General features: G+C 39.4%; 4 protein-coding genes across 5 annotated transcripts; 2 read left to right on the top strand and 2 right to left on the bottom strand.

The window, feature by feature from the left end:
* Window positions 1-610: 610 nt before the first annotated feature.
* On the bottom strand, window positions 611-6,677 carry LOC307230038 (translocon-associated protein subunit alpha-like). The gene is made up of 9 exons (XM_080000220.1): window positions 6,540-6,677; window positions 5,142-5,257; window positions 4,966-5,059; window positions 4,668-4,795; window positions 3,622-3,756; window positions 2,622-2,698; window positions 2,119-2,197; window positions 1,743-1,836; window positions 611-1,628 (listed from the first exon to the last, which is right to left on the bottom strand). The coding sequence occupies exons 1-9, from the start codon at window positions 6,607-6,609 to the stop codon at window positions 1,564-1,566; spliced, it is 858 nt and encodes a 285-aa protein (XP_079856346.1). The 5' UTR covers window positions 6,610-6,677; the 3' UTR covers window positions 611-1,563.
* Window positions 6,678-9,532: 2,855 nt separating this feature from the next.
* LOC307230689 (uncharacterized protein) lies at window positions 9,533-11,787 on the top strand (the record flags this gene model as incomplete). Its single annotated transcript, XM_080001126.1, has 4 exons — window positions 9,533-9,659; window positions 10,728-11,134; window positions 11,272-11,327; window positions 11,563-11,787. Exons 2-4 carry the CDS (start codon window positions 11,089-11,091, stop codon window positions 11,785-11,787), a joined length of 327 nt encoding a protein of 108 aa, XP_079857252.1. The 5' UTR covers window positions 9,533-9,659; window positions 10,728-11,088.
* A 2,010-nt stretch (window positions 11,788-13,797) lies between these two features.
* On the bottom strand, window positions 13,798-15,249 carry LOC307230688 (ammonium transporter Rh type B-like; the record flags this gene model as incomplete). The annotated part of the gene is made up of 1 exon (XM_080001125.1): window positions 13,798-15,249. One exon carries the CDS (start codon window positions 15,247-15,249, stop codon window positions 13,798-13,800), a length of 1,452 nt encoding a protein of 483 aa, XP_079857251.1.
* Window positions 15,250-16,136: 887 nt separating this feature from the next.
* Window positions 16,137-27,302, top strand: arfgap1 (ADP-ribosylation factor GTPase activating protein 1). Of its 2 annotated transcripts, XM_080000789.1 has the most exons (13): window positions 16,137-16,309; window positions 17,202-17,270; window positions 18,274-18,383; window positions 19,154-19,325; window positions 19,466-19,566; window positions 19,682-19,768; window positions 19,885-19,999; window positions 20,081-20,137; window positions 20,316-20,348; window positions 21,479-21,535; window positions 22,584-22,643; window positions 23,795-23,850; window positions 24,002-27,302. In XM_080000789.1, exons 2-13 carry the CDS (start codon window positions 17,211-17,213, stop codon window positions 24,348-24,350), a joined length of 1,257 nt encoding a protein of 418 aa, XP_079856915.1. In that variant the 5' UTR covers window positions 16,137-16,309; window positions 17,202-17,210; the 3' UTR covers window positions 24,351-27,302. The 2 variants fall into 2 exon arrangements, with proteins under 2 accessions (XP_079856915.1, XP_079856916.1); XM_080000790.1 differs by lacking the exon at window positions 21,479-21,535.
* The last annotated feature ends 394 nt before the right edge of the window (window positions 27,303-27,696 follow it).

The raw sequence follows: 27,696 nt of genomic DNA, 5'->3' as shown, positions 1-27,696 counted from the left end.
ATTAAACATTAAGGGTAATTCTCACACCGATCATCCAAATACGCTGCAGAGATGCAAAAAAAAATAAAAAATTAAACAATACAATATAATATGAGCCTTCCTTACCAAAGACAAATGCGAGAAATACGCGTGCGTCCGTCGACATAAATCCCATTTCCCATCTCCAGCCGAGCAGGACTCCTCAAGCCATCAGCTGCGGGGTCCGGTCCGCAGGGTAATCGTCAGTGTGTCATTTAGAGGCTTCCAAACACGTGTGGCGGCGTTCTGCTGGAGATACCTGCCTTGTGTGTGTTCCTCCTCCTCCTCCTCCTCCTCCTCCCATCATCCCATCACCCATCATGTTTTGGGCTTCAGGACAACAGCGCCTCTCTGCTGCATATGATGATAATGAGAATAATTGAATATTTTTTCTTTCGCAGTAATAATTATTATGAGTGTCCCTGCCATTAAAAATACTGCTATTATTACTACAATTAGTAGTATTGTCCTTGTCACCCGTTTCCTCGAAAATGCACCAGGTCTCTGAGATCCAAGCTATTAAATATCCTTGAGACACAACTGAGTGGGTAATGTAAAAAGATACAGAAACGCCTTGGACAAAATATTTTGTTCCGTTTTTTATTGTTTTTGAATAAAAAACATAAACAACTCAAATCACAGTCAATGGCATCCAAGTTGAGAGTGAGGCTGGGAGTCACAACCGTCTTGCACCGTTTTTGCATACGTTTAAAAAGGCTCCGTAAGCCTGAAGGGAACAAAACAAAATTGTTAGCGTCCTGAAGAACGCCATTATCACAGGTTTTCCAGCCGATTGTGTCCATCTAATGTAGAGAAAATACATTGCAATGGCAGGGAGCAATATCCTGCAAAATATTGCTGCTGGATATTAAAAACGTAACACTTTGTGAGGTGACTTTCTGAGGAGAGAGGGTTCCAGGGCTCGGTCACTGATGTGGCAGGAAAATGTGAACGTAACTGAACTTGTCGACATTGAAGCAAAAAAGGTGAGTTTTGGATGTTCCGAAGTAAAAATATATCCCCACATCATCCATTTAAAATAAAATAAAAAGTACCTGCTTTCTAAACTTCAGTGGACAATTATGACCTTACAGAATGGCTAAGGACACAAAAAAAAAAAAAAAAAAAAAAAAAAGGCCACTGAACTTCAGATTTCTTATTGGCACCGTATTCCGTTTGTTGTGTTTCACGTTAACATGGCGATTCAATTACTTTCACACCGAGATGATAAAAATCCCTCCTATAGAGTTGATGAATAAAGTCTAAGCTGCTTGTAGGTGTGCGAGCCTGAACGCAGCACTGGAGTCTGCAGTCTGGAGACACTCAAACGCTGTTATCGAGCGACACGGCCGCGACGGTGAAGGAGAGAGCGCCGAGATAAAACCTCTGTGTCATAAGGAACGTGGAAGACGTGGAAGACGTGTCTCCCTAGCTGCGGGAAAGTGGATTCCAGGAATGCTGACGAGTGGTTTCTGGGGGGTCCGGTGGCTGCGGCTGGTGGGGAAGACGCCGTGGAAAGATGCCGATCGCAGGGTGGATGGCGACTTATTGGTCCGTGCCGGCCGCCCTCTTGGTCCGTTTCCGCGGAGACGTTTTAGGGGAGGCTTTGTCTGTAACACAGGACTCCAGTTAGAAATGTTTATGCTGACGAAAGAAAAAGAAAAATAATATGCGAAAACATAAAAATTCCGTCGTCCCAATTCTGGTGGGAAGCAGTAACGTACTCATGGCATTGAGGGTTTCCTGAGGAATCCAGCTGATGTCGACGTCATTCATTCCGCCGGTGCCCTTCTCGATTTTCACTGGAAGTCTCCTCTTCTGAAAAACACAGATTAAAAAGAAAAAGATGAGTTTTTGTTATCTACCTGTAAGCCCACCCTAATGTCCTTTTTACCCTGTTTATGGTGTAATTTGAGAGGGCGTGTGCGACGCAAAGCTCTAGAATTAATGGAAAAACGTAACAGCCGATTTTTCCTTTGTTGAATATGAAGGACGTGGCCGCCGCCCCCTTTCAACGTGATGTTGAGGTTGACTCGATCCTCATCTTTGCCGAGGGGAGTGAATGTATCTCAGTGAATGAAATGCAGCTCAAACACATACCGTCCTGGAGTCCAGAACCTGGTACATGCTGAATAACATCAGTAGCACCAGTCCACTCAGGAATATGTACATGAACATCCTGCGGAAACAAAAATGCTGATTAAACCGGAATCAGAGAAGGAAAGCATGCTCTGTGCCCGTTCTCTGGCTGATTCAACTCACTGGTTCAGTTGTTGGCACCACACATCAAATGTAAATGACCCAAATAAAATAATGAGAATAATCCAAATTTATCCTTCAGGTCTGGATGTGGCGAGCACTGAGAGAACGGAACTTTCTTTCCCCCCTCATAAGCCACAAACTGATCATTTAGAGAAATATGATGCAAAATCTTTGGTATAAAATCGGTCTTACACGACTCCATGTGTATTGTTTTCTGCGAGGCTGCTTCTTTTTCCTCACTTTCTTCTAACCCAATCAATTCAAAATCACCTTTGACAACGTTCTCACGCTAGCGTTTATACAACCTTATAAAAGATTAAATATGTGGAAAGGAATCTTACGTTTCTCCGTCTAGTCCCTCTTCTATTTCTGTGATCGTGACCGTCTGGTTATAAATGGCCGTCTGGAACACTTTGCCCTGAGAAAAAAGACAACAACAAAAAATCAAAAATAATAATAATTAGCAAATGTAAGACTATGGAATTGTTCTCTAAAACCTTGGCTCAGGGAAAAAGCACAATTCAATTGAAATTGAAGATTTCTTTCTTTCAAAATGTTTTATTCAAACATATCAAGCCACAAAGGATGCATTAAGAAATTAAAAATGAAAAGACCAGCGTTCAATATTCCTGCTCCATCTGACAAAAGAGAAAACTATTTTCATCCGTCTTCTGAACCTCGGTTACAGAACGACATTTCATCAATACAGAGATTGAAGCTCAAACAGAAAATTAAAAAAATAAATGTTATAATTTTAAGCCCACCGTGCCCAAGTTTAAGATATAATACTAATTTATTTCACTACATTTGACTGCTCATTTCCATTGGTGACACCTTTACTCCTAGAAATATGGTTTAGGCTTGCGTGTGTTTTTAGTTTGTCCATTTTTGTGAATTACATTTTTTGGCAGCTTGTTAATGTTACCATTCTCATCAGTCCTCAGTGTTTGGTGTAAAAAAATGCTAAATTTAGCACAGAACAATTTTTGGTTTATCATTATTTTTATGTGGCACATTTTGCTGTATTTATCCCCACTATTTACTATTTATACACAAGTCTACTACCTCTATGTCGCCATGTTAAATTATTTTTAGCTCTTTTGTGTTTTTTTTTTTTAATCTTTTCTCTATTATTGAATTTCTAGCGAAAGTATTTTTGTTTGATGTGTGGACACATGGTGTTGTATTTAATGGTTGTTATACTATACTACTAATACGAATACTTTGCTGCCGCAAGACACAATGAAGCACAGAGCAGTGAGGCGGAGGTTAAGGTCACATGATAAGCTTTGATGAGACGTCCACAGAAACATGCCGGAAAGGACGAACACAGCGTCCTACCTCACTGTCCAGGTAGTTGAGCAGAATAACCAGGCCGAAGGGACGACCGGACATGGGCTGAGCAGGGATGAAGGAGTATTCAAAGGAGGCTTGTTTCTCTGGCTGCACCACTGTGTTCAGGGGTAAAGCTGTGAACTGGACAACAATGGATGTCACTCAAATGCTTTTCTTCAGTGTGAAAGAACAAGATCAACTTCTACATCTAGTTCTATGTTTGGAGCAGAGTTTCCGTTAGAAAGAAAATGAGTGCCGGTCATCGTGTCCTGAAAGATTTAAATTTCCCGGACAAATGGGAGAAATTCCGGTAAAATATTATCTGTGTTTATTGAGCTCAAAAACAATTGATAAGCCTATATAGAGAATGACATCATCAAGACATGTAGATGTATAATATTTTTTATTGAATTTTCAAAATAAAATAAGTCCCGTCAGGCATTTTCAAGATAAATAAATATTACGAATATTACTACTTGAAATCAAATAATTTCCGTTTGTGAACAATAAGTCACAAGTGCAGCCGCCTTGATTAACATTCACTAAAATAACATTTTGATCAATTCAGAAACAAAATAAATATTGCAAGTGGGTCTAAATAAATAATTCAGAGAACTGAAATACCCCCAAAAAAAGCCAAACTATGGTTGTATGTGTCCCAACGACACATCATCTTTGTGTTTCCCCTCAGAGTTCTAGCTCTGAGTCTCCGCTTCATGTGTGTTTGTTTACAAGCAACCCGTCCACGATGGAGGGGGCGGGGCTTAGTTCTATATCGACAACCGTGACTGGTCAGAGGTGAAGATCTCCAAACTGATTGGCTTCCCGTTGCAACTTGCCGACCGCGGAAATAAACAGATCTGACTTTTATCTAAATGATCCACCCAGCGCTACTTCAAATTGTGCTTGGAAGGAATTATGTTCACTAGACATTATGAGAGATTTAAAAACGTCGGACTTCAACAGATCTTCAAAAACCATCAATTACCGGATAACGGAAACGCTAGTTTAAAGTATAAGTCTAGAGAAACCACAAATAAGGACAAACTTACGTTCTGGATGTAGAACTGGAAGTCCTGAGGATAGCGGAAAGACGCCTCCAGAGACTGAACGGTGAAGTCCTGGCTTCCCTTGTTGGTGAAACCAACCAGGAACTTCACAATCTCATTGGCAGGAAACGCTGAATCGTTGGGGAAGACGGAGATAAGGACATGTTGAATCAGTTTCAGAGATTTATCGCTGAAACCACAGAGAGCCCATACGCCACGCAAAAAGCAATATATTTTTACTCCATATTTAAAAAAACGTGCAGCATACTGCTCTTTTCATTAAAATGGTGCCTGTACCAACCTTCTCCAGTCACAAAGACAATGGTGGTGTCGGCATCAGGGTGTGAAGTCGTATCGACGGCTTCAGCATCTTCATCTAAATCACCCTCTATTTCCTGAGGAGAAAGAGAGAATGACACTGGAACTAAATCACCGACAATAAATCTCAAGGTGGAAGAGACAGACAGGCAGACAGACCTGGTTTGGCATCTGATCTTCTTCAACTAGCTCCTCTTCCTCCTCCTCCTCTTCCTCATCCACTGTGGCATCTGGCCCAGCGTCTTCAGCTGACTCTGTATCAGCTGAAACTTGGCCTTGGTCCCCCCAAAAAAAGAGGATAGAATGGAAAAACACACAAATAATTAATGTGACTTTTAATTGAGGATCATCCACACAGTGGATGTCACTTTTTTTGTTGTTATTTCCTTAAAGGGCAATAAATGTACCTGTAGCTTTTATAGCCAAATGTTATTGATTTTCATACAAGTGGATTGCACATGTTCTGTTGGAAAGTGGACCCGGTGTTAAAAACAAGCCATCATTAGCAAACATTCAAAATATTCTATTTTAATAAGTGTGCCAGCACTGTCAGTGTGAGTTTAAGCAGCATTTCAGAAGACTGTACTTGACTGGGAATAACAAAGGTTCATTCAACCATATGGCGTACTTTTAGATGATCAGGTCGGCCCGTGTTATGAATTTTATTCAGTGTATTTGAAAGGTTTTTTTTTTTGTTTTCCTTTTTTAGGGTGGTGCATTAAAAAGCGTGGTGCCATGTGTGTGAAGTACTTTCAGATTGCCAGATGAACTCAATGTTATACAGAGAGTGTGTCCTGATGATCCTGTTCCGAGGAAGTGTTTACAGAGCCTTGTTGTGTGATACCTGGTCGTAGGCATCAATTAAGTTTTCCATTTATCCATCCATCCATCCATCCCCTATTGCAGACTAAAACAAATTTGGACTTGAGTCATAGGATCAACTCTTAAAAAAAAAATAAAAAATAAAAAAAGCTTATTTTCTTGTATATTTTTAGGTTTCCTCAACATTTAATGTCCACCTTCATCTCTCAATTTAGAGTTGTGAAAACCCCCCAAAGAAAGCAACAGGTTTTGCAAATCAATGACATCTTTTTGAGCGGCTCCGACGAGCCGCCGCAGCGGAATGGTGACGTGTCCAACGGAACAGACGCGCTAACGGCGGCGCTGCGCTTTTTGATTTGCGCTTCTCGGGCTCCGGCGCAGTTTGCCCCAAACAGACGGAGATGAAACCGAAGACCAGCCTCAGCTCAACTTCAGCCATTGAACAACACCAGTTATTGGAGGACGTCGACCGTTCATTTCGGAGGAGCTGCGGTCGTCCAGGAAAAGAGCCCGACCGCACAATAAGAAAATAAGTATATATGTGTACATGTATATATGTACAAATAAATCACCGCTGGCAAATACTCCGCGCGGACGTCCACGCAGGGTTGCGCTGAACTTCCACGATGGAAGTTTTATGCCACGTCGATGTCAACTCTATCCACAAGCTCCGGTGTCCGACAGACTCGTACACCGTTCAACTCGTGGACTATTCTGGGGAAATAAATGACTTACCGATGGATATTAAGCCACAGGGGAAGGCCAGCAGGAAGAGCAGCAGTATTTTGGGACTGAAATGGGGCATTTTCGCGGGCGTCGGCGCTGGAGTTCGTCAACGCACCAGCGGGTCCGAAGGAGAGAAGGGGGGGGAGGGGCCACCCCGAGACACGCCCACACAGGGGACGCGTCATCTTAAACTGGAAGGGGGCGGGGGGGGTCACGGTGGGACACGCCCACATATACGTTTGCAGCCGCGCCGAAGTGGGCGGGGTTATGTCAAGACACGCCCACTCGGACAAGGGTTGTGTTTTAAAAAAAATATATATTAATTTATTTTTTTATGCAAAAAAAAAAAAAACATTTAAAAGGAAAACACTGGCTGCAGTATTCAATACACGGGATACATAATATCTAACTATCAGAGTGATGTGAAGTGATTATGTGGTAATATTTAAGAGACACTGGTTTACAATCTCTGTTTGGATGGCGGATGCATTGAACAGAGTTGGTATTGATCAATTATGATCAATGCTCTCTGCCATCCTATATGTTCTCTATGCTTCTCTTACTCTGTCTTCTCCCTGAATAAATCTCTACCCTTTCACTTCATTTACTGGCTGTTTTTTCTCGCCTCCCGACCCTCTCCTCTTTGCTCCCCTGGCTCACCAGTCAGTGGGCTTTTATTTGCGCTTTTTGTTTTGACTTATCGGCCCTTTTTTTTGCAAGCATTACTTAGTCACACTTAAACATTGTCATGACATTTCACTGCATGTATGTACGACCGTATGTGTATGTATGTGACAAATAATCTCTTGAATTTGAAATGAAACTTGAACTTGAACATTCTGCGCACATTCAGTGCCTTCTTTTAGTTGTTTTTTTTTTAATAGAATGAATTGCAAAGTTGCAAAATGTTTCCTGGATTTTAGCTAATTTACAGATTTGCACATTTTGTATAACACTACTGTTAGCCGTCAATATAACTTTATTAAATCATTATTATGATAAAATATTAAAACATTGTATTATGTTATGGAATATGTACGATGAATAATATGATCAATCACACTTTTCTAAACCACAGGAATAGTTTTGCATTATCTCATATATGAGTGGAATCGTTAGTTTGTACGTATTTCAAGATTCAAGATTCAAGATTTTTATTTGTCACATACATATACATACTTCCATACATATATGCAGTGAAATGTAATGCAACGCACCCGGTGATAGCACACAATATGTCCTAGGAAAATATAAAAAATTAAATAAAATAAAAAGTAGAAAATTCCTTTCTAATAGACCGACTAACTGACTCCTAAAACGTAATACAGTAAGTTGAATACTTATAGAATAAGATAAAAAATATATAGAATAAAATACAATAAAAATAAAAATAATAATAATAATAATAATATAAATACATTTAAATAAATAAATAATACATATAAATAAATTTAAATAAATTAAATAAATTAAATTGAAATAAAATGGAATAGATAGAAGTAAAATGGAATAGATAGAATATTTAAAATATTTAAAATAACTACAATATCTAACACAGCATGAACCTGCTATAGTTTTTCTAATCTCAACTTTAAATGTTACAACCAACCAAAATAAAAATTACTGCTGCATTATGTATGTATGTATGTATGTATGTATGTGTCTGTGTATGTATGTATGTATGTATGTGTGTATGTATGTATGTATGTATGTATGTATGTATGTATGTATGTGCTGTATGGTTGGTATGTATGACTCGCAGCCCTACTTCAGAATGATTACCGCCGTGAGTTGCGGCATAGGAAACCTACCCACAGCCACAAACAAGTTCAAGTTGAAATTCAAAAGAGTATTTGTCCCCGTAGAACTACACTGTAATCAGGCAGGAACAAATGAACTTCTGCAGTTCCAAAACACAATAGAGAGCCAAAGCACACTCATCCATTCAGCTTTAACGAAAGGCCGACTACCATAGACCCCGTGTATTGTAACCTGCAGCTTTATTTTTTTGTCTTCTTGGCATTTTTTGGACCAAAAGTATCTGAGACACGGCAAACCGCAGTACGCTCAGACATGGAGCGTACTGCGAAAACTGCCAAAACCCTGAAAACTAAAATCGGCCACAGAAGGCATTTTCACACCGCATGAAGTTCTAAGAACCTTTGAAGGAGCCGTCATTTGTGTGTGCACACGGCATGATCCAGGGGTGATCGTAATTGTTAAAACACCGCTCTTGAGGGACATTTTTTGCTCCTACCCCAATCCAGGGACTAAAGGACACAAGAGGAACATTCAGTAACGTAAGTGCACGTAACTAATATGACCAACCTTGACCCCATGTTTTGGTGCTTGCAACTATATTTTCTTTTGTAATTATTAGTTACAAATTTAATTACGACATCAATACATTTCTTGTTGCATTCATAATACAACAATTACAGTGGTTTCCCCTGCCACACGCTACCCATGTGGCGTTTTTAGGGCCCTCCGACACAGACAAGGAGGTTGAAAAGTATCAGTTTTATTGTAGAGAGTGGACAAGATGGACCAAGCCCGGAGCAGATGGACAACATATCATGACAAGGGTTCCTCTCCTGTGTGTGCGGGGATGGAAGTTTTATCCATTGCTTGTTTTTTATTCTAACGAGCAACAAGTGTACAGTCACCCTGATCCCGGGCCCAATTACCTAGACCCAAGACAGATGTGGTTGCTTGAACACCCCACCCGCACACTGCAATAATATACATCTCTTTTCAATTGAAGTGAAAATACAGGAATAAGTTGAACAAGGACTATATGAACGAAAAACATCCCTGATTGCATAACAGGGATAACATTTATATTTTGCTGAGCTCTGCTGTTGTCGTAGGAACTTTTGTGGTTTTTCTGCAAATGCAAACATCCTGCAATCTCTGAGCCACCTTCCAACTGAACATCCCTTCTTAAATAGAATCATACTGTAACTGCCATATGTGGCCACAGCTACCGCCGCCAAGGTTAACTCAACTAAGATTTCATTTAGTAATCTTTAATTTTTAATCATTTGAATCATCACAAAGGCTGAGAGAAGAGACTTTAATCAAGTGTCGTTGGCATGGCAGGATATTGTAATGGGACAAACATAACAGGTAAGTCTTTAATAATATTACACCACAGAGAGAAGAGACTTTAATCAAGTGTCGTTGGCATGGCAGGATATTGTAATGGGACAACCATAACAGGTAAGTCTTTAATAATATTACACCACAGATTTTAATGTAAAGCACAAAAACTTTCTTCATGCCATAACATCTAAATTGAACAAGAATAAACCTGATTTTATGCGAAGGGGAGTTGAAACGTGTGGCGTCATGTGTCGCATTACACAATTTGATCTGCACTATGAATAAACACTGCAGAAAGCAGAGCACCATGTGCCCAGCAGATGGTAAAGTATGAAGTCCTTGGGAAATTCTATCTGGAATAAATGTTATAAACATTCATTTGAACCTATTGAGTGTTAAAAAAAGGTGACATTCCTAACAAGTCACGTACTTTAAACCCTGGGAACTACCCAGTACTATGACCTACAGTAGCCTTCCACTATGGTCCTCCTAATTTAACCAGAGATTTACAGAAGAAATTGAGTGATGGAGAAACAAATCCTAATAAACACACAGAGCCAAACATTTATTCCATGACAATGTTATGAGAGGCATGGCAGAACCAGCTCCCCGTAGAATGTCCTAGAATGTCCATGTAGAATGTGTTTATCAAAACGTATATAAAGGTCATACTGTCTACACTGGCATAGTTATGGAATTGAAATTATGATTCCAATGCTCATTGTCACAACTTCTTGAGGGGTTTGGGGGATTTGCTGTAAAAGTAGTAATAAAATATTCTCTGCAAACTCAAAACAATTTCTAGTTTTTCTATTAATTATGTTTCTTTTGCAAGTACAATCATAATATGTAGCTTCCTTATACTTCCTTTACTTGCACAATAAAAATTAATATCCAGTCTCCCCTTGAGTAACATTTTTCACTGTAGATTTGCCCAAATCAAAAACACAGTAATTTGTTGATTTAAATTTGTTCACATTCTTTCAGAATTAACTTAAGTTATTAGCAATTAGAAGATAAAGGATGTTGGAAAATGTTCTGGGGAAAAAAAAGAATCAATATCACTCCTCTTTGTGTTCTTTGTTCTTCCAGTAGTGTGGAGAGTTTTCTGTGGATCCTTTGCTCTGTGGACACTCTCAGCTGTCATCAGCCTCTTGCTGGTTCTGTCACTGTGCTGGAATGTTTTTTTGTGTGGAGCAAAATGTCGCACAGGTAAAACGTATTTACTTTTGAAAACTGTAAATAATACAGATTACATTTCTTTCTGATGATAAATCTATTGTCCTCTGACATAAAAAGGGAGAATGCTTGCACCAGTTGGCAGAAGGTGTGTACATATACTGTATAAAGATATATTACTAAAATGACCCATACATATTGTTCCATGTTATATGATATCATTTAATGCCTTTTTCTCTTTCTCTCTCTTTCTCTTAGTTCAAACATCAAAGACATGAAAGACAATCCTATTTATGGAAACATAAACTACATTCAAACGGGTGAGTGTGTGTGTGCGTGCGTATGTTACACTATAAAAAAAAAATACAAAAAATTAAAAAATAAATGAATATATATGTGATACATATGTGTGTTTTTCTTGTGTTTAAGTGTTACTGCACTATGTCTTCATCCACAGCAGGGGACTCCCCTTCATCAATGAGAGATCACCCTCCAGTCAAATTTGACCTGAAGGTAAACACAGATCAAAAACGGATTCCAAATTACAATAGGATTAAAGGAAAGATGAAAGAGAGGACCACTTGGATGACAAGAAAATGCTGAAAAATACAATATTAGGTGATTTGCCGTGCAAATTGACATGACAATTAAAACCACAATTGTCCTCTGCACTCTCAGACTTAGACACTGGATAACTCCACTAAAGGATAACGTGCAGACCGTTTATAACAACTTCACTTTCCTTCAGTCCGCAGATCAGGACTTCTACGCCAACCTGGAGGCTCCTGAATCCCCAAACATCCAGTATTCCGATGTGGTTACCCTCGAGGGGCGTCTGGCGAGGGAGACGCAGACAGCGAGCGACGCGGACCAGGTGTCCCTACTCTCCGATCTGTACGCCTCGGTGAGGACCCCCTGCGCCAAGACCCTGGAGTCCGCGCACCCTGGAGCCGGATACGCGAACCACGTCTGACAGAATCGGACGGATCGGAGTGTTTTTCCTCGTATCTGCCACGGGATGTCGCTGGTAGTCAACAGGTGGATGTGAGGTGGCCCACGGCCACACGCCAGCGCTCGCTGTGAGTGGACGGCGGACGGAGCGCGGACGGAGCGCACACCTGTTACAGTGTACAAACCATTCCGACCACAGCTATACATGTGTTGTACCATTTGCTTTAATATTTTTTTTTCTTTTCTAATTAAATGCAAAATAATTCAAACTTATTTGGAACGACTCACATTTCCTTGGAATGCACCTCCCAAGATATAATTAAGATTATATACAGAGCACTGAAACCTTTCAACTTATTGTCGGAATGACTATCCAAAATCTCAAACCGCTCATATTCTCTCAATAACATTGCGGAGAAACATTTTAAAATTAAAAATGTTATCAATGATACTGTTAACGCCAGAGAGACATTGTAGAAATCGCTCAAGTCATTTTGTTGTTTATTAGTTTTTGTTTTAAATCTTAATTCATTCATCTGCCTGTGTCCAATTACAAAAGTATAACAATAACTGTCCAAATTGCAGTTTCCGCGCAGTTATGACGTCATGGACTGTTTGTATATATTTCCTCACATGATGACACACAAAATGGGAAGAATAACTTATAGACAAGTCAGAAAAATGACTTGATTTCACATTTCTATGTTGTTTTGTGCATCTCAATTTAATATGGAAATTTGATAAGGGAATTTTAGCCAATGTTTCACATTTTTATTAACTCAATGACCTGCTTAATAAGTTAGAGTCCAAATGGTCTGTATTGTTCCAACAACAATACGAGTAAAGGTTAATTTCATGTCACTTACTATCAAATATTATTAATTATTAATTCTAAATGATGTTGGCCTTCATTCAAAAATGATAGCAGTGATAAAGATAATTGCACTTTCAAATGCAATGATAGCAAATACAACTCCAAGCCAAGATATAAGGAAACTTTTATTACTGTAGCCAGTGCCTTATTATAATAGCAATCACTTTATTTGTCACTGTTATCATAAAGTAGGCCTACTTTTAACCAGGACGTTATCAGAGGGTTGTTGTGTTCCGAAAGATGCTGGCAAAGATGATGGAAAAGGATTATGTATGTCTTAATTTCTTGATAAATAAATATCATACAATATAAATTGTATAACATCATATAAAAGATTACGTTATGTTTACATAACACAGGCTTGCATAAAGCTGAAGTTGAGTTAATATTGTGTTAAGAGAAATCAAGTCTTATTGTTGGATGAATCCAGAAGCTCCACAGCACAAACAGAATGCACAGTTTCTGAACATTGGACATTCACTGTTCTGCACTGTTCAGGAATTCAAAGTCTTCACTCGATGTGTGTTGATTCTATAAACTGGCTTGAGGATTAATGCAGGATGTGTTGGGTATACAATTCCTTTGTGGTAAAGAAGGAAGCTATAATATCAGATTGCGGCAACCAAGATATTTCTCTATATGTTTTGTTCAGAGGTTTTATTACATTATTATCTTACTTTATAACCTTTTACCTTCCATACCCAGCCAGAATATTATGATTATTATGATCTATTAACTTTTAACTTTTATGATTTGTTGACTTGAAAGATAAAATTAGGGCGGGGGCGGGGGGGGGGGGGGGCATTTAGCCTTTACTCTCGTTTAGTTTTTTAGATTAATTTAACATTATATATGTACTGTATATGTGCATGATGTGTTTCAACAATAGATTTCCATAAAATATCTCAGACCTGATTCAATGTTCACAAGCCGCCTCATTTATTATTTATCTCAAATAAATGTTACAAACTCCAGCTTTTATTAAAACCATTTTTACAATACAGTATTAAAGTAATAAATTATCAATAATCTTACACTGCAAAATCCACCGGAAAAAATATTTAATTATTTTGTAAAGAAAATAGTCCCACACCAATCATGAACACGTGGCTGGTCATTTACAGTATGTGAGGCAAACCAGGAGTTTTCAGTGTATTTCTAATTGCATTTTACAGTAAAGGTGGTCAGCTCAGGCTTTAGCCCGTCCTTAGAGATGATAGGAGCCTGGGATGCTGTGCTGTCAAAGTCGGAGGGAACCTCAAAGAACAGTCCATCATCAAAGCAGTATTCGTCGGAAGGAGCGGACAGGAACGGCAGCTTCATGGCAAGCCCAGTCAAGAGCCCGCCAGTAGTAGCTGCCGCGATGGTAGACACGATGGCTGCCACCTGGTAGAGGGCTTGCTCCTGGGCACTACGTCCCAGACCTGGCTGCAGCCCAGGGATCAACTGCTGCAGCTCCAGGAGCTTCGGATCTCCTTCAAGTGGAGAGCGATGGGTGAATGTCTGGTACAGACTTGGCCCATATGTTTCTTCAGTTGCCAACAGAATGCCGCATATACCTGCGGTGCACGATATAAGGCCGGTGAGCCCGTGTAGGTTGTGAATGCCGCACTGGTCCTGGATCCTGAGGTGCTGGGCGAGATACGGAGTCAAGTACCTGTATCCCAAAAAACAGGCAGTGCAGCCGATCACGCCCAGGGCATATGCCGCTGCAGGGGAAATCATCATGTCCACGGAGGCCCCAACTGTCACCCCACCAGCCAGAGTGACGTTCTGAATGTCAGCCATGGTTAACTTGCCGTTTTTATTGAACACCGCTGACAGGGCAAAGGCAGTCATAGTTGATGAGCTGAGGCCGATGAACGTGTGAAGTACCGCTCTGTGCTGATCATCACCATGGGTTGTCAGCGCGGCGTTGAACGACGGCCAGAAAACCCAGAGGAACAGTGTTCCCATCACCGAGAGAATGTCTCCCTGATAACTTGTCATCTCCTTTGCGTGGCCATTTTTTAAAGACGGTCGGTACAGCACAAATGTCACGGCTAGGCCGAAGTAGCAGGCAAACAAGTGAATGAGGATCGACCCACCGGCGTCGTTAATCTTCAGATACGTTAATACAGCCCACTCTGTCATAGCAAAGACAGGAACCTCCAACGACGCCATGACTAGGAGCTGGACGGGACTAGTCTTTCCCAGCACGGCACCGAAAGAGATGAGCACGACGGCGCAGGCAAACTCTGCGTTGATCAGGTTGTACACACCCACATGAATTTGGCCGTCATGGTAAAACCTGAAGAAGCCTTGCATCAGAACTGCCCACTGGATTGAAAAGGTGGCCGTGAGGAAGTTGAAGACCATCCCGCCGAAGCCGTAGAAGCGGAGGAAGGCCAGCAGGCAGCCAAAGCCGATGAAGATCATCATCTGCACGTCGGCAAAGAAGGGGTAGTCGTGATACAGCGAGTTCTGCATGGGGTTCGTCATGTTGTTTTGCAGCTTGGCGTTGGTGTCGTCGTCATAGGTGACAAAGAAATAATAAAGTGCCAGAATCACGACCTCCAGCCCCAGAACCAACACTGGCAGGCGCAGCCTCAAACTGGGAGACATTTTCATCGCGGCGATGCACCTTGGTCGTCCGTCGTCGAGAGAGATCCACGGTGCTCCGATACCACTTTTATACCACGACACTGTCTGATAAGAGAAGCCTGGAGGGCTGGGTGGAGGCTGTGCCCCGCTTCGGGGACTCTCAAACAATATTAATGACCATATTACTGGACTTTGTTCCCTGAAATTTTACAGTTACACTTTGAGAAACTTGCGTTTTAGAAAAATAAAATGCTGTTCACACTTTGTACCTACAAGTGCAGACGTTTAGAAAGCTATTTTCTGTTTTAGTGAAAGGGCAAACCGTACAATGACACCCAAAGTAATCACAAAATAAAATATGTTTCCAGCCTTTGGATCTTTCAGCCCGCCACGAATATAGAAAAATGAAAGAAAAAAAAAATTGTTTCTTCCCAATGTTTCATGAAACTGTTATCCTTGAAAAAGATGATAAATCGGAAAAAACATATGAACCCCCAATGGTTGGTTTAATCTCACATTTTACATTTTACCTCAAATAAATCACAATAATAAACAGGGTTGGGGTGTTATTGTCATGGCCTGTATGAATTTATAACAGAACACAAGACAAAAACTTGAATTTATGGGATTGTTCTATGAAAAAAAAATAATTTTTTAACAATAACAGAACACAATAAACTGTGGATGAACTGATGCTGCATTCTATTAAAGTCAAAATTCGGAAATGTTTTTTTTTTTCTTTTATTTTTACAATAATACAAACAAAAGAAACTCGTTCAATTAAAGATAAATCTATTTTTTTTTTTAAAGAAATAAACAGATGAAAATGAGCTACAAAGGAATTCACCGAGGAGGGACCGGGCTCGAGGGAGAATCCCAGCATGCATCGCGGTGCCAACGTATGCAAACAGGAACATGGCCACCGGTGCCTAGCATCAGCAGTCACCCAGCGGTCCCGGTTCGATCCTCTCGGCTCGGCAGAGTGGGGGTTTTCAAATACCACGGCGCAGCGCGTAATTACCGAGCCACTTCCAAATTTACACGAAGCTCGAGCCAAAACCCGGCCAGAAGCCCGTTCACCCACCAGGCAGGTAACGGGAGGGAGATTGAAGCTAGCGCTAGCAAACGATGTAGCTGCTATTCCTCTCAATGGAGTTTTACATCGAGACCAGCGCCGTTAAGTTTGCACATTACACCGGAGATCGGGAGGGAAATATTGTGTGTTTAACTCGTTGTTTTTTTTTTTTCCCCACCCCCGTCTATGTTACTCCCGACTTACGGCAACATGGAGGGGTCGTAGCTTTAACTTGCGGTGATTTGTGCAATTCTAGGTAAAAGGAGTTGGTTTGACAGTGGTTCTGACACGACAGGCGCGGTCTATTCCCCGTGTCGTGTGTCTTTCCTTCCCTCGGTCAGTTTAAACGTGGCTGTTCTTAGGATCTTCATGACATTCCGAGATGCCAGCGTGTCACTTGTACGTCAGCGTTCAGATTTCAGAACAAGATACAGACCAGCAGCAACCGAGTAGAAAAGCCACTAGCGGCATACATTACATGCATGCATGCTTAATACTTAGAATTAGGATTTATTCATTTGCATTTGAAGTAATTAGTGAAATATACTGTTTCGATTTGTATCTGAATTTTTTTGAAAATTGTGTGCTTGCTGTTCGTAAAATTAAATGCTCAAAATTAATTTGAACTATTTCCATTCATAACATTTGATCTAAAATAGAACAGAATCAGAAATCAGATTTTCTGATATTGTAATGCAATTTCACACCTGTTGAAAACGGAAGGCAACAGACTTGACCCTTTTTTTCCTTATTGGTGAAATAGGAAGTTTGATCACCACTCATTTGGCTTATGGCACACTTTTTTTTTGCCATGAGCAAAGAATAATACCATCCATTATAAGCCATTTTCTATGGGCATATTTTGAATTTATGTTTTATAATTTCCCTTTACGTTCTCTTTCAGTGCATCAAAATGGCAAGTCCAAGGACCAGGAGAGTTCTAAAGGAAGTCAGAACCCAAGATGAAAATAATGTAAATCAAAAGATTTTGGTTATGGGATTGATGTGAGAGAATAGACAAAGCTCTCTCTCGAGCACTTGTTGGTACAGAGTATCGATACATTTGTTTTTAATAAGACTGCAATTTTCAATTGAACTTGCATGTTTAATTTTCATGAGGTAACATATTCACTGATTGGTTAAGAAAAACAAAAAAAACAACATAGACAAACTTTCACCAAAAAGGCAAAATGGAGACAGAACATGAAACATGTTAATTTTTATTCAAATGCAACTTGGAATGCTCACTGTTTTTGTTTTTATTGGATAGGGAACTTTACATAATTACGAAACCATTCATGGTATAGATGGGTTTCTCTGCAATGCCATTTTAAGATGCTTGCACATCCAGTACAAAAACAAGAAGTAGTTTTGTACAGAACTAGCGGATTGAGAGGCATAATTAGGATTTGTTGTTCACTACACTGATATAATAAGGGGTTTCACACTATAGGATGTTGTTGATTTCTATGTGAAATGTGTTTTTGTTATGCCCTTTGAGACTATTGTGATTAAGGGCTATATAAATAAACTTGACTTGACAAAGTAGAGGGGTGGAAAACAGTAATTATCCCAAACAGGAAACATCTGAACCATCGATTTCATTGTGTCAAAAAAAGCCTCATACCTGGACTAGATATATATGCTAAGTTACCATACACATTTACAAAGAAAGTGTTTTTTTTAGACAGCATTTTGCAGCGTGTTCTGAAAATGCCCTGAAAAAACCCTGTATTTTGACACCATCTGGGTGCTCCAAATGTTGTTTTTTCTGCACCCTAGCTATGCTCACAAATAAAACTCAAAACTAGACATATTATGTCTAGTTTGAGTTTCTATAGCATTTTGATAAATACAAGTACATGAACACAGATATAATTGGTGCATTCCTAGTTGTTTTAAAAACAATAAACAAAGTGAAAGTTTCCTTCCTTTCCTTTTTCTGAAGATATTGCCTATGTTTTTTTGTTTTTCAGCTTTGCTTTGAGTGTGGAGCTTTTAACCCCCAATGGGTTAGTGTGTCCTATGGAATCTGGATTTGTCTCGAGTGCTCTGGCAAGCATAGGGGTTTGGGAGTACATCTGAGGTAAGTATCTTGGAAAATAGTGGACCCCCTCTTAACTCGCTATATGCAAAAAGTGTGTTTATTGGAATAAGACTTTTGACCTACTAACCACTGTTCTCCAAAGTATAACAATAACATGCTGTGACGAAATAGCTACGAGATACTACTTACGACTGTAACCCACAGATCTATTTTGTTTGTTTTTCCAGGTTGGTATTTTTATTTTCCCACTATTCCCTATTCATATGTGCTGTCACGGTGAGGTGGCAATATATTGAGCACTGCCTATTTTATCAGTTTGTTCTTTAACCTTATAGAGCTGAGGCAACATTTTAGTGTTAACATGGGGCCTACTTCACAACCTAGTGCCATTCTAGAATACTGGCTTATTTGGCTCAACTCTACACATTCCACCCCGTAGCAGAGGAAAAAAAGCAGCAAAGGGGGGTAGAAAAGTTCTGTCCATAGAATTATATGCCTCCTCTGTGGCAAGACCCCCTCGTTTGGCACCGCCTCGACCACATAAAATGGATGCAAGTCTGGCATAAATTTCCCAATTTCTTACAGCATGTTTATTTGTGAACTTTGTGACAAGTTCCCCTGTGCAATTCAATGCTTGTATATTAGGGCTCCTGCCGATGGTGTGTCCAAAAATGTAATCAATATTAAAAATGTAATGTACTATACAACAAAATTAAAAAATATCAATAAAGACATACACATTTAAGATAAAGAAATGTATAACTTAACAAATGAATTACATGTATGCAATATCTAACCCTTCTCTGTAGCTTTGTGCGCTCAGTCACCATGGACAAGTGGAAGGATATTGAGCTTGAAAAGATGAAAGAGGGAGGGAACGGCAAATTCCGCCTTTTTCTTGAACTCCAGGATGATTATGATCCAAACTGGAACTTGCAGGAGAAGTATAACAGCAAAGCTGCTGCACTTTTCCGAGACAAGGTGAGGCCTGTCAACGCTTCTAGGACTATAATTTAAAAAATGTGTTGAGTGCAAAATGCACAACTGTTGACTGTATTGAAAGACCTACTTATTCATTGGTGTAATGCATCCCATTCTTTTTTTACACTGTCCTTGGACAGGTTGCAACATTGGCAGAGGGTAAAGAGTGGTCGATTGAGACTTCCTCTGCCAAAAACTGGACATCTCCTCAACCTAAGAGTAGCCTGTCATCCACTCATCGGTAAAAAAAAAAAAAATGAAGGAAATCTTGTGTCCTGCGTTTAAGCCTCTGCATTTTGTGAACGCTCGATGCGGAGCACTCATAGAGTCACTCAAATCACATTTCTCTCATGCAGCTCCGGAGGACCTGGGCAGAACGCATGCAAGTCTAACGACAAGGCTTTTGAAGACTGGTTGAGCGACGACGTGAACTCCTATCAAAGGTAGTCGATATATATAAAACATTTCTGAAAGGCCTTCTTGTTTTTCAACGCTCACCTGATCATTTCAAGGTCAAATACATTTTTATTTAAGTATTCTCAATACTTTAAACTTCCAGTGGAGGAGGTTACAGCGGTAATCAGGAGAACCGGTACGTCGGCTTCGGCAACACAGTGACCCCAGAGAAGAAAGAAGATGATTTCCTGAACAATGCTATGACTTCTATTTATTCAGTATGTACCAACATATTCAGTCTGTCTTGTTTCCCTTCACTGTTAAAAAGTGTCCTTGAATAAGCTTGCTTTCTTTTCCAGGGTTGGAGCAGTTTCACTGTTGGTGCCAGCAAGTTTGCTTCTGTCGCTAAAGATAATGTGAGTATACATGTATACAGGATAACGGATAGAACATCATGTGTAACTGTTAAGCTAAACATATCATTTGTATAACAGACCGTTTTATTTTCCTCTTAGATGTTTTATATAAACCTCACACATTGATTTCTGACGGTATTCATAACATTTAATTTTGGTTTTCTTCACGCGGACACAGACCGCAAAACTGGCGAGCCAAGCAACCTTAAAGGTACGTCCAGTCTATACAATGTCAAATGCAGATAACTTTCATTCCTTTATCTGAAAACCTTTTTGTTCTTGATATTACATACTCGTATTCCATAGAGTGCCCACTTCTCTGGTGGGGTGTTTTATTTTTATAATTTTTTAATGTTTTTCCCTTTTTGAAAATTTGAGCTTCATCTCATAACTATGCATGAGAGTCTTTCTGACTGTAAACAGCTGTGTTACTTTAACCTTCCTCTGCCTTCTCTGGACGTAGTTAAGGGGCTATAAAGCGCCCCCAGAACCGGTAAAGCAGATTCAAGCTGCATGGCACATTTTTTTGCATAATGTTTACATTTTGTACATGTACTCCTTTCTTTTTAAGCAATGCTATGATTTCTGTTCCGTTTGGCTTGGAAACAAAGAAAGCAAAGCCTATACAGTATATGTACACTGAAGACATCCTCCTATCTTGTGCTTAGACTTACTTAGACCAGAGTGCATGTATGTCTTGCCATGCTTTACCACTCTCAGATAATCAGACTGGCACTATATTGTAGTAAGAAAATCGCAATTGGGATTATGTAAAATTCTTAAAATAATACAAAATATATATGTATATATTTTTTTTTATAGATTTCACATTTCCATAAAAATAACTAATTGACATGACCAAAGACTAGATACACCAGACAGGTCCATCTTTCTAAGTACGTTATAGATGCCATTCAACCCTGTCCTGTTGATTTCATGCATGAATGCTCTATGTTCAGCTGATGATCATTTGCTTGCTGCTGACTTTGCTTTAGAGGTGTAATGGCGCGTGCAGGACATTTAAAACCATGATTCACACACAGACTAAACTCAAGAAATATGCAACGCAAATTCCACATTGTAGAAACCTTCACTCTGCAGTTGCTGAAGGCACCTTTCTCTCATCATTCAAAAATACATTGTTTTTGTGCAATACACATTGATTAATGGAGAATATAAATATAATAGGAAGTATTACACCTGCTGTTGCCTGTTCAGTTTTACATGAAATGATCACTCGTGCTAATGCAACCGCAGTGCTGTAGCCCAGTGTTTTGCATTATGGATGTTGAACTTTTCTTTTTCATTTCAAGTGAATTCTTCCCTCTCATTTCCAACTAGGCCACAGAGTTAGGACAGACAATAAATGAGAATGTTATCAAACCCACCCAAGAAAAGGTAACATTGATGTTTGAAGTTGTTGTTGTTTTGGTGGTGGGCTGTAGTGCTTCAGAACAAAACGGCTTCAGATGTGAATGTGCATTTTCAACAGCATATGCTTTGGAATATGTCTGCGTTAATTATTTTTTTAACATTAGGTGACGAAAGCAATTATTTCCATGGCGTTCCCTGTTAAATGTAGAGCAACAAGGCTGGAGATTCAACCGGTTAGGAACAGCCAGAACTATGCAGAAACCTGACAAGCACTGATTAGACACAACTCCCGCTCTCAGTAAAAACAAATGTCATCATTGATGTTTAGGCCCCTTACAAGGCATTCATCACAATAATGAGAATCTCTGACAAACTAATGCATCATCTCGATTAAGTAGAGGCAACTCTAATTAGCTTAGGAGCCAATGTCCTGGTTCATCCTGTTTCTCAGAGCCTTTTGGAACTGGAGGCTAAACAGAAAGTTCAGAATATTTAATTTAACCACACTGCACAACATAGGAAAATCCAAACATGGGATAATTTTACATATAACCTCACTCACTGGCGTGTCTCCAATACTGTAGGTTTCTCTAGCCTTGATTCTGAATATCGCCCCGAGTATATTTGACATGTTCACTCACAAAGTTAAAAAAAATGGCCGCTTTCCCTTTGTCCTGTTTACAACTCGGCGTTAAATGACCCCCCCCATAACCTTTCAAATATTTTTAACATGACTGATGGAAAGGATCCAGGACCAAGAAAACTTGGTTGAATATGTTAGTGTGCCACATCAACTGTTGCTTTTGTCTCTTAATGTACTTTTGGCATCGCTGCTTTAGAATATATACATAGTGTATACCTATGTTACTTAGAGTGTGTAATAGAAAACCACACAATTCAGCCTTTTTTTTTTTTCTTTTTTTTTTTGTAGAGCACCGAGCAAAGAATAACTGTTTGTTGATAATACTGTAAAAATGTTAGAAATAACCTGATACTGTGAAACAACCCATGCTCTAACTGAGCTTGACAAAGATGTGTTTTTGAGTGTCTTTTCTCACAATGGCTCACCCAGGTTAAAGAGGGGAAATTGCTAGATGAAATGGCAGTGGGGATCACTGGGCTGGCCACCAAGGTAGGCTGGTGGAGGACAGACCTCTGCCACTCTGCACAGACTCACAACCAGCCTCCCGAGAAAGGAAGATGGCCCATAATCCTTCACTACTTCTGCTCATTGCCAATTGATACTTTTCCATTCAGGCCACTCCGAATACGGAAATATTATATAGAAGTAGTTTTTGTTATTTTCCAAGATTCCTGAAGGGAGACTGGTTTGGATCTGATGATGTATATTTGAACAATATATTAATTTAATATCCTACTTTTTTTTGCTGCCGGTTTTCTGGTGGTAAGTAGTTATTTGTGATGTTTGCAGACATTTCTTATTGTAAACACTAGTTCAGTTGATAGATTTCAGAGTTGTGTTCAAGTTCAAGTTCAAGAGATTATTTGTCACATACATACACATACGGTCGTACATATATGCAGTGAAATGTCATGACACCCGGTGATTACGCACAATAAGCTCTATAAGCTCGAAAAATACTCAAATGTGCGTAATCGACACACGGTGCTCGCGCAGGCGGCCGCAAGGGGTGGCGCCACAATCGCGATCACTGTCAACCCAAAGTTTTATGTTACAAAATGCATGTATTTTCCTTCCTAAGGTATGTGTGTTATAACGTTATTATCGGCTTATACTGTGATAGAGGCATGAACTGCAGATAAGGGACAATTCAATTGTAAATCGCAATTATTTGTATGATAATCGCCAACAAAAGTTTTGTGATCCTGACAGACCCGATAGATAGAGAGAGAGAGAGCAATCTGTTATCCCAACAGCGAATATGTAATCATTTCACAATTTGAGTGTATGCATGGTCTTGGTTGGTGAAAATAGGTGAGCTATAGTAAACTTGTGTAAACATAACTGTCAATTATTTTGTAAAACCAAAAATAAATGGTGACATTTGCAGGTAAAGCATTCATTACTAACATGCATATTCTTAATTGCATCTTATTTCAATGAATTGCTATTACATTTAGCTGGATTTCGTTTATACCAATCTCCATACCCCTAATATATGAAGAAAAGTAAAAAGTCATGTTGTAGCACAGTATGCCTAAATAGCCAATAGAACAAGATTCATGCGTGATTTCAGTACAAATCAAACTTTTACTTTACACTGGATTTTTTTCATCTGAAGTCAACTATTATTTTCTCAGGTTCAGGGTGCTGGCTCAAAATTGACCACTCTCTTCTCCGGAAAGACGGAAGATGGGTAATTGTTACACATTTACTTTTACTTTACTTTACTTTACATTTACTTCTGTACTCAACAATAGCCTAGCCTTTAACCATGTATAATATACAGTATGTATAGTGTATACTAACCACTCAAAGAAAAGTAAACTAACTGAAATGTCTTATAGGTCCACTGGAGAGAGCTACCAGAATATGGATGCCGCTGAAGGCTACCAGGGAGGCTCCACTCAGCCTCCTCCCGCAAAGGACTTCTGGGAAACCTTTGGTAGCAACAGCTCCTTAAAGCCCAAGAAATCTCCCAGTAGCGATAGTTGGACCATCGCAGACAATTCTGCGAAGAAGAGCTCCGACAGTTGGGACAATTGGGGCTCGGACGCGGCTGCGTCAAACAACAAACACAGCACAGGAGACAGCTGGGAGGCTTGGGACAACAACTGGGCAAATACAGATGAGGCCAAGGGGAAGAAGAGCCCCACTAAGCCTGCAGAGGAGAGCTGGGATAACGCAGGCTGGTAGTGGCCCCACACACATGCACTTTCTTACCTCTCCTAAACTGGTACTTTCTCATCTCTCCATCTCATAGGCACTTTCAAGAGCTGGTTTGGCTCGTGTGTGTGTGTGTGTGTGTGTGTGTGTGTGTGTGTGTGTGTGTGTGTGTGTGTGTGTGTGTGTGTGTGTGTGTGTGTGTGTGTGTGTGTGTGTGTGTGTGTGTGTGTGTGTGTGTACACAGTATATACGTGTATATATACTCTGTGTGTATGTATGTGTATATACATACATACACATACTGTGAATATATAAACGTGTGTGTGAATCCTTGCAGTTGAAGTTAAATTGGGCTTTCTTGAATAACTACAAATGTCTTGAGTGACAGTTTTGTTTTTACCATGTGTTATTATCACAAGAATTTTAAATTTAACATCAATGTAAATAGGATCATAATTTCATATTATATGAATAAATAAGTGTTTATATCAGATGAATTGATGGGCATTTGGCACACCGTCATGGAAGTACGCGTATGGATGTCGAAAAGTCTATGAATGGATATACAGAATGCGCCCATTTCTGCTCATTGGAAGATTTAGCTTTGACATCAACGCAGCTGGCTGTTGAAAATAGTAGATATAATCATTGCTGTAAAAGGTTTTCACACTACCTCCTGACCTAACACATTTTAACACATTTTCTCTAAATGAAGCTGAAAACAAAACTTCAGTTGCAGTGAATAAGAAACTAAAGAACCAAATCCCTACATTGTACCATTAAACGCAAACATGTGTGAATGTGTCAATTTGAAATTCAATAAATTCAGTTTGAGAATGCATCCTGGCTAAATGGCCTTCCCAATAAAAATTGTTTTGGTTTAATGCATGATATTGAATGGACAATACTTAACCTAAAATGTTTACACGTTAAAGCTTCCAAAAAGCCATGGAAAGACCTGAGTAAGTGGGTAGCTTTTGACTGGCTTTTGAAACAGCTGACCATTTTGTGTGTGTTTATAAAGTGGTAAAAGTCTTGTATTAGAGAGAGGCTCAAATGATGTGCATTATTCTTAATACTAGCACCAATTGTCTAACACCAGCTTGATATGAAGCCCAAAATACATAGGACGAGGGCAAGTTGAATATATGGTCTGCTCCTAAAGTTAAATTATAAATTGATAAATGTCCATTGAGTAAAAACACGTGGCTATCTATTTCAGTTTTCTGCGTATGCTAATATTTCTATTTTGTGTTTGAGGGAAATAGATTATTGTCTAGGACATACTCCTAGACAATAAAAATCCTAAAACAACAATTTAAAAATAATTGTCATTCTAAGCCAATGGAAATCTCTTCTTGAGTTTCTGCCATTGCTGCCTTAATGTGACCATGGTGTCAGCGTCGGCATGGAGCTTCAGTTAATCTGTAGGCTTCCATAGGCTGCACATGGTCTGTGGCAGGATCCATCACTTTTTATCTTAATGGAGTGACCTGGGTGTCAGAACGACGATGCTTATTTGAAGTCTCTAATTTCCCTTATATAAACCCCTTTTTATTTTTTTGGTGACTCTTATTGAATGACTGTGCTTACTGTGAGTCCAGGTAACTATAGATTATGGATTGTGTCTCATTAGTCGTATGATTGGTGGTTGTAGACTAGGTTATGGCACATTGCATGATTTGTCTGCTAAACCTAGCTCTCCCACATGAACCGTCTGTGACCTCATCGTAGCAACTGGATCTTTGTAGTGCTGCATCAAGAAACCCCTTCTATGTAAAGTAGTCTATGTATAAAGTGCAAGGCAGCGGGGCTCAGATGTGGTTGAGAAATATGACTTTATTACTGTGCCCCGTTGTTCACCTCTCCAGGTGAAATTTGAACATGAATTCATTGTTTATCTTTGCTTGAAATCGGACACTGGAGTGTGCACGCATTAAAACTTCCTGGATGGACAAAGCTCCAACTTTGCCTTTCCACCTCTGAGCTGAACACAGCAAAAGCATAACCCCTTCCCATCATGCTTTTTCTAATTTATTTTTTCCTGTGTTCACTCCTCATTGTTTTAAGCTTTCCAATTTCAGCGTGATCTATAGCTTGTAGCTTGTTAATTTGAACCTATGGCAGATTTACGATTCCAGTGACTCACTTCTACATTCCAAGCTCTGTTTTCATGATCCGAACAATCAGAAATTCACTGTTGTGATATTGTGGCTGTGTTTTTGTCCCTTTCTGATTTTTGGTGTTGTAATTTACTGAAGAATGGTGAGAGACCTGATAAAGTGGAGGATGGCTTGGTTGCGTTTGCATGTTGTCAACATTATTTGACGTACTGAACCCAGTCAGCTGACAGTTGTGCGGTGTTTACATCACCCTTTGCCCAATTCTTTGATATATGACAAGCCTTAAGTTGTTTTTCTATTTGTGATGTTGCAGTTAATCATTTGATTGTTTTCTTGTGTGTATGACAAACAGAGTTGTATATGTGAGTGTGTATTCCAGATAAACATTTATGGTGAAGTGTTGCAAGTATGTATTTTGCTCTCAGCTCTTCTTGTACTTTTGATGGTTTACATGAATCGGCCATTATTTACATTTTTTCTCCAGCGGTGGTTTTAAAAAGTCAAATACAAGCAATTTTAATGGGAACTTTGCTGAACAGCTGTGGCTGGTTTAGTATCTTAAAAAAGAAACAAAAGCTCCATGATGCCATACAAATGCCTCATAAGATTTGGGATATGGTTGTTTCATCCAGTTAATTAATAACATATGAATAAAATATTTTATGCATGAAATATTTAAGAGTGAACCCTATTCAGAGATTTTATATTTTCAGAAAAATGTTAAAGTTATGTATACAGTTATACGCCCCCCCCCCCCAAACATCCCACTAGGTACGTCCATGTTTCATACTCAGCCAGGCTGTGGATATTGTTTTCTGTACACCTGTTTTCTGTGTTGAATAAAGAATCATGAGCTGTATATTTAGGATTTCAGTTATTGTGTGCATGTCCTCAAGAGATAAGACCAAAGCAAATAACTCTGAAAACTTTTGAGAGATAAGTTTGCTTTTTCACTGGGGATAAAAACAAATGATTTCTTTTTTTTTAAATTGAAATATACTGATGATGGTTATCTTTAGTGCACGACTAATATGGATAAATCCAAATGAATCTTTTCTCACAAAATATGTGAAAACAAAATGGTTTGTTCCCATTTATGACCCCAAAAGAATCCTTTGAAAATAGTGATACAGGAGATAAATATATAACTATTCAATAGGTATATTGCAAATGAATAAAAATAAAGTGACAGAATTTTGTTTTCCCCAATTCCCCACTCGGCCCATACCGCTTTCTCTCCATTTCATGGTTCA

The sequence above is a fragment of the Zeus faber genome (genome assembly GCF_960531495.2).
Source record: "Zeus faber genome assembly, chromosome: 5".
Taxonomy (NCBI): Eukaryota; Metazoa; Chordata; class Actinopteri; order Zeiformes; family Zeidae; genus Zeus; species Zeus faber.
Note: the sequence above shows the minus strand (reverse complement) of the source record. Positions and strands in the feature narration are given on the sequence as shown.

Excerpts from the sequence above, each read along its gene's own strand:
- LOC307230038 (XM_080000220.1), bottom strand. The coding sequence starts at position 6,609 with ATGCCCCATTTCAGTCCCAAAATACTGCTGCTCTTCCTGCTGGCCTTC. Across the intron at positions 5,060-5,141 it reads AAGATCAGATGCCAAACCAG|GAAATAGAGGGTGATTTAGA; the intron begins GTCTGTCTGCCT and ends CTTTCTCCTCAG. Across the intron at positions 3,757-4,667 it reads TCCAGTTCTACATCCAGAAC|TTCACAGCTTTACCCCTGAA; the intron begins GTAAGTTTGTCC and ends ATTGTTGTCCAG.
- arfgap1 (XM_080000789.1), top strand. The coding sequence starts at position 17,211 with ATGGCAAGTCCAAGGACCAGGAGAGTTCTAAAGGAAGTCAGAACCCAA. Across the intron at positions 18,384-19,153 it reads GGTTTGGGAGTACATCTGAG|CTTTGTGCGCTCAGTCACCA; the intron begins GTAAGTATCTTG and ends CCTTCTCTGTAG. Across the intron at positions 23,851-24,001 it reads TCCGGAAAGACGGAAGATGG|GTCCACTGGAGAGAGCTACC; the intron begins GTAATTGTTACA and ends AATGTCTTATAG.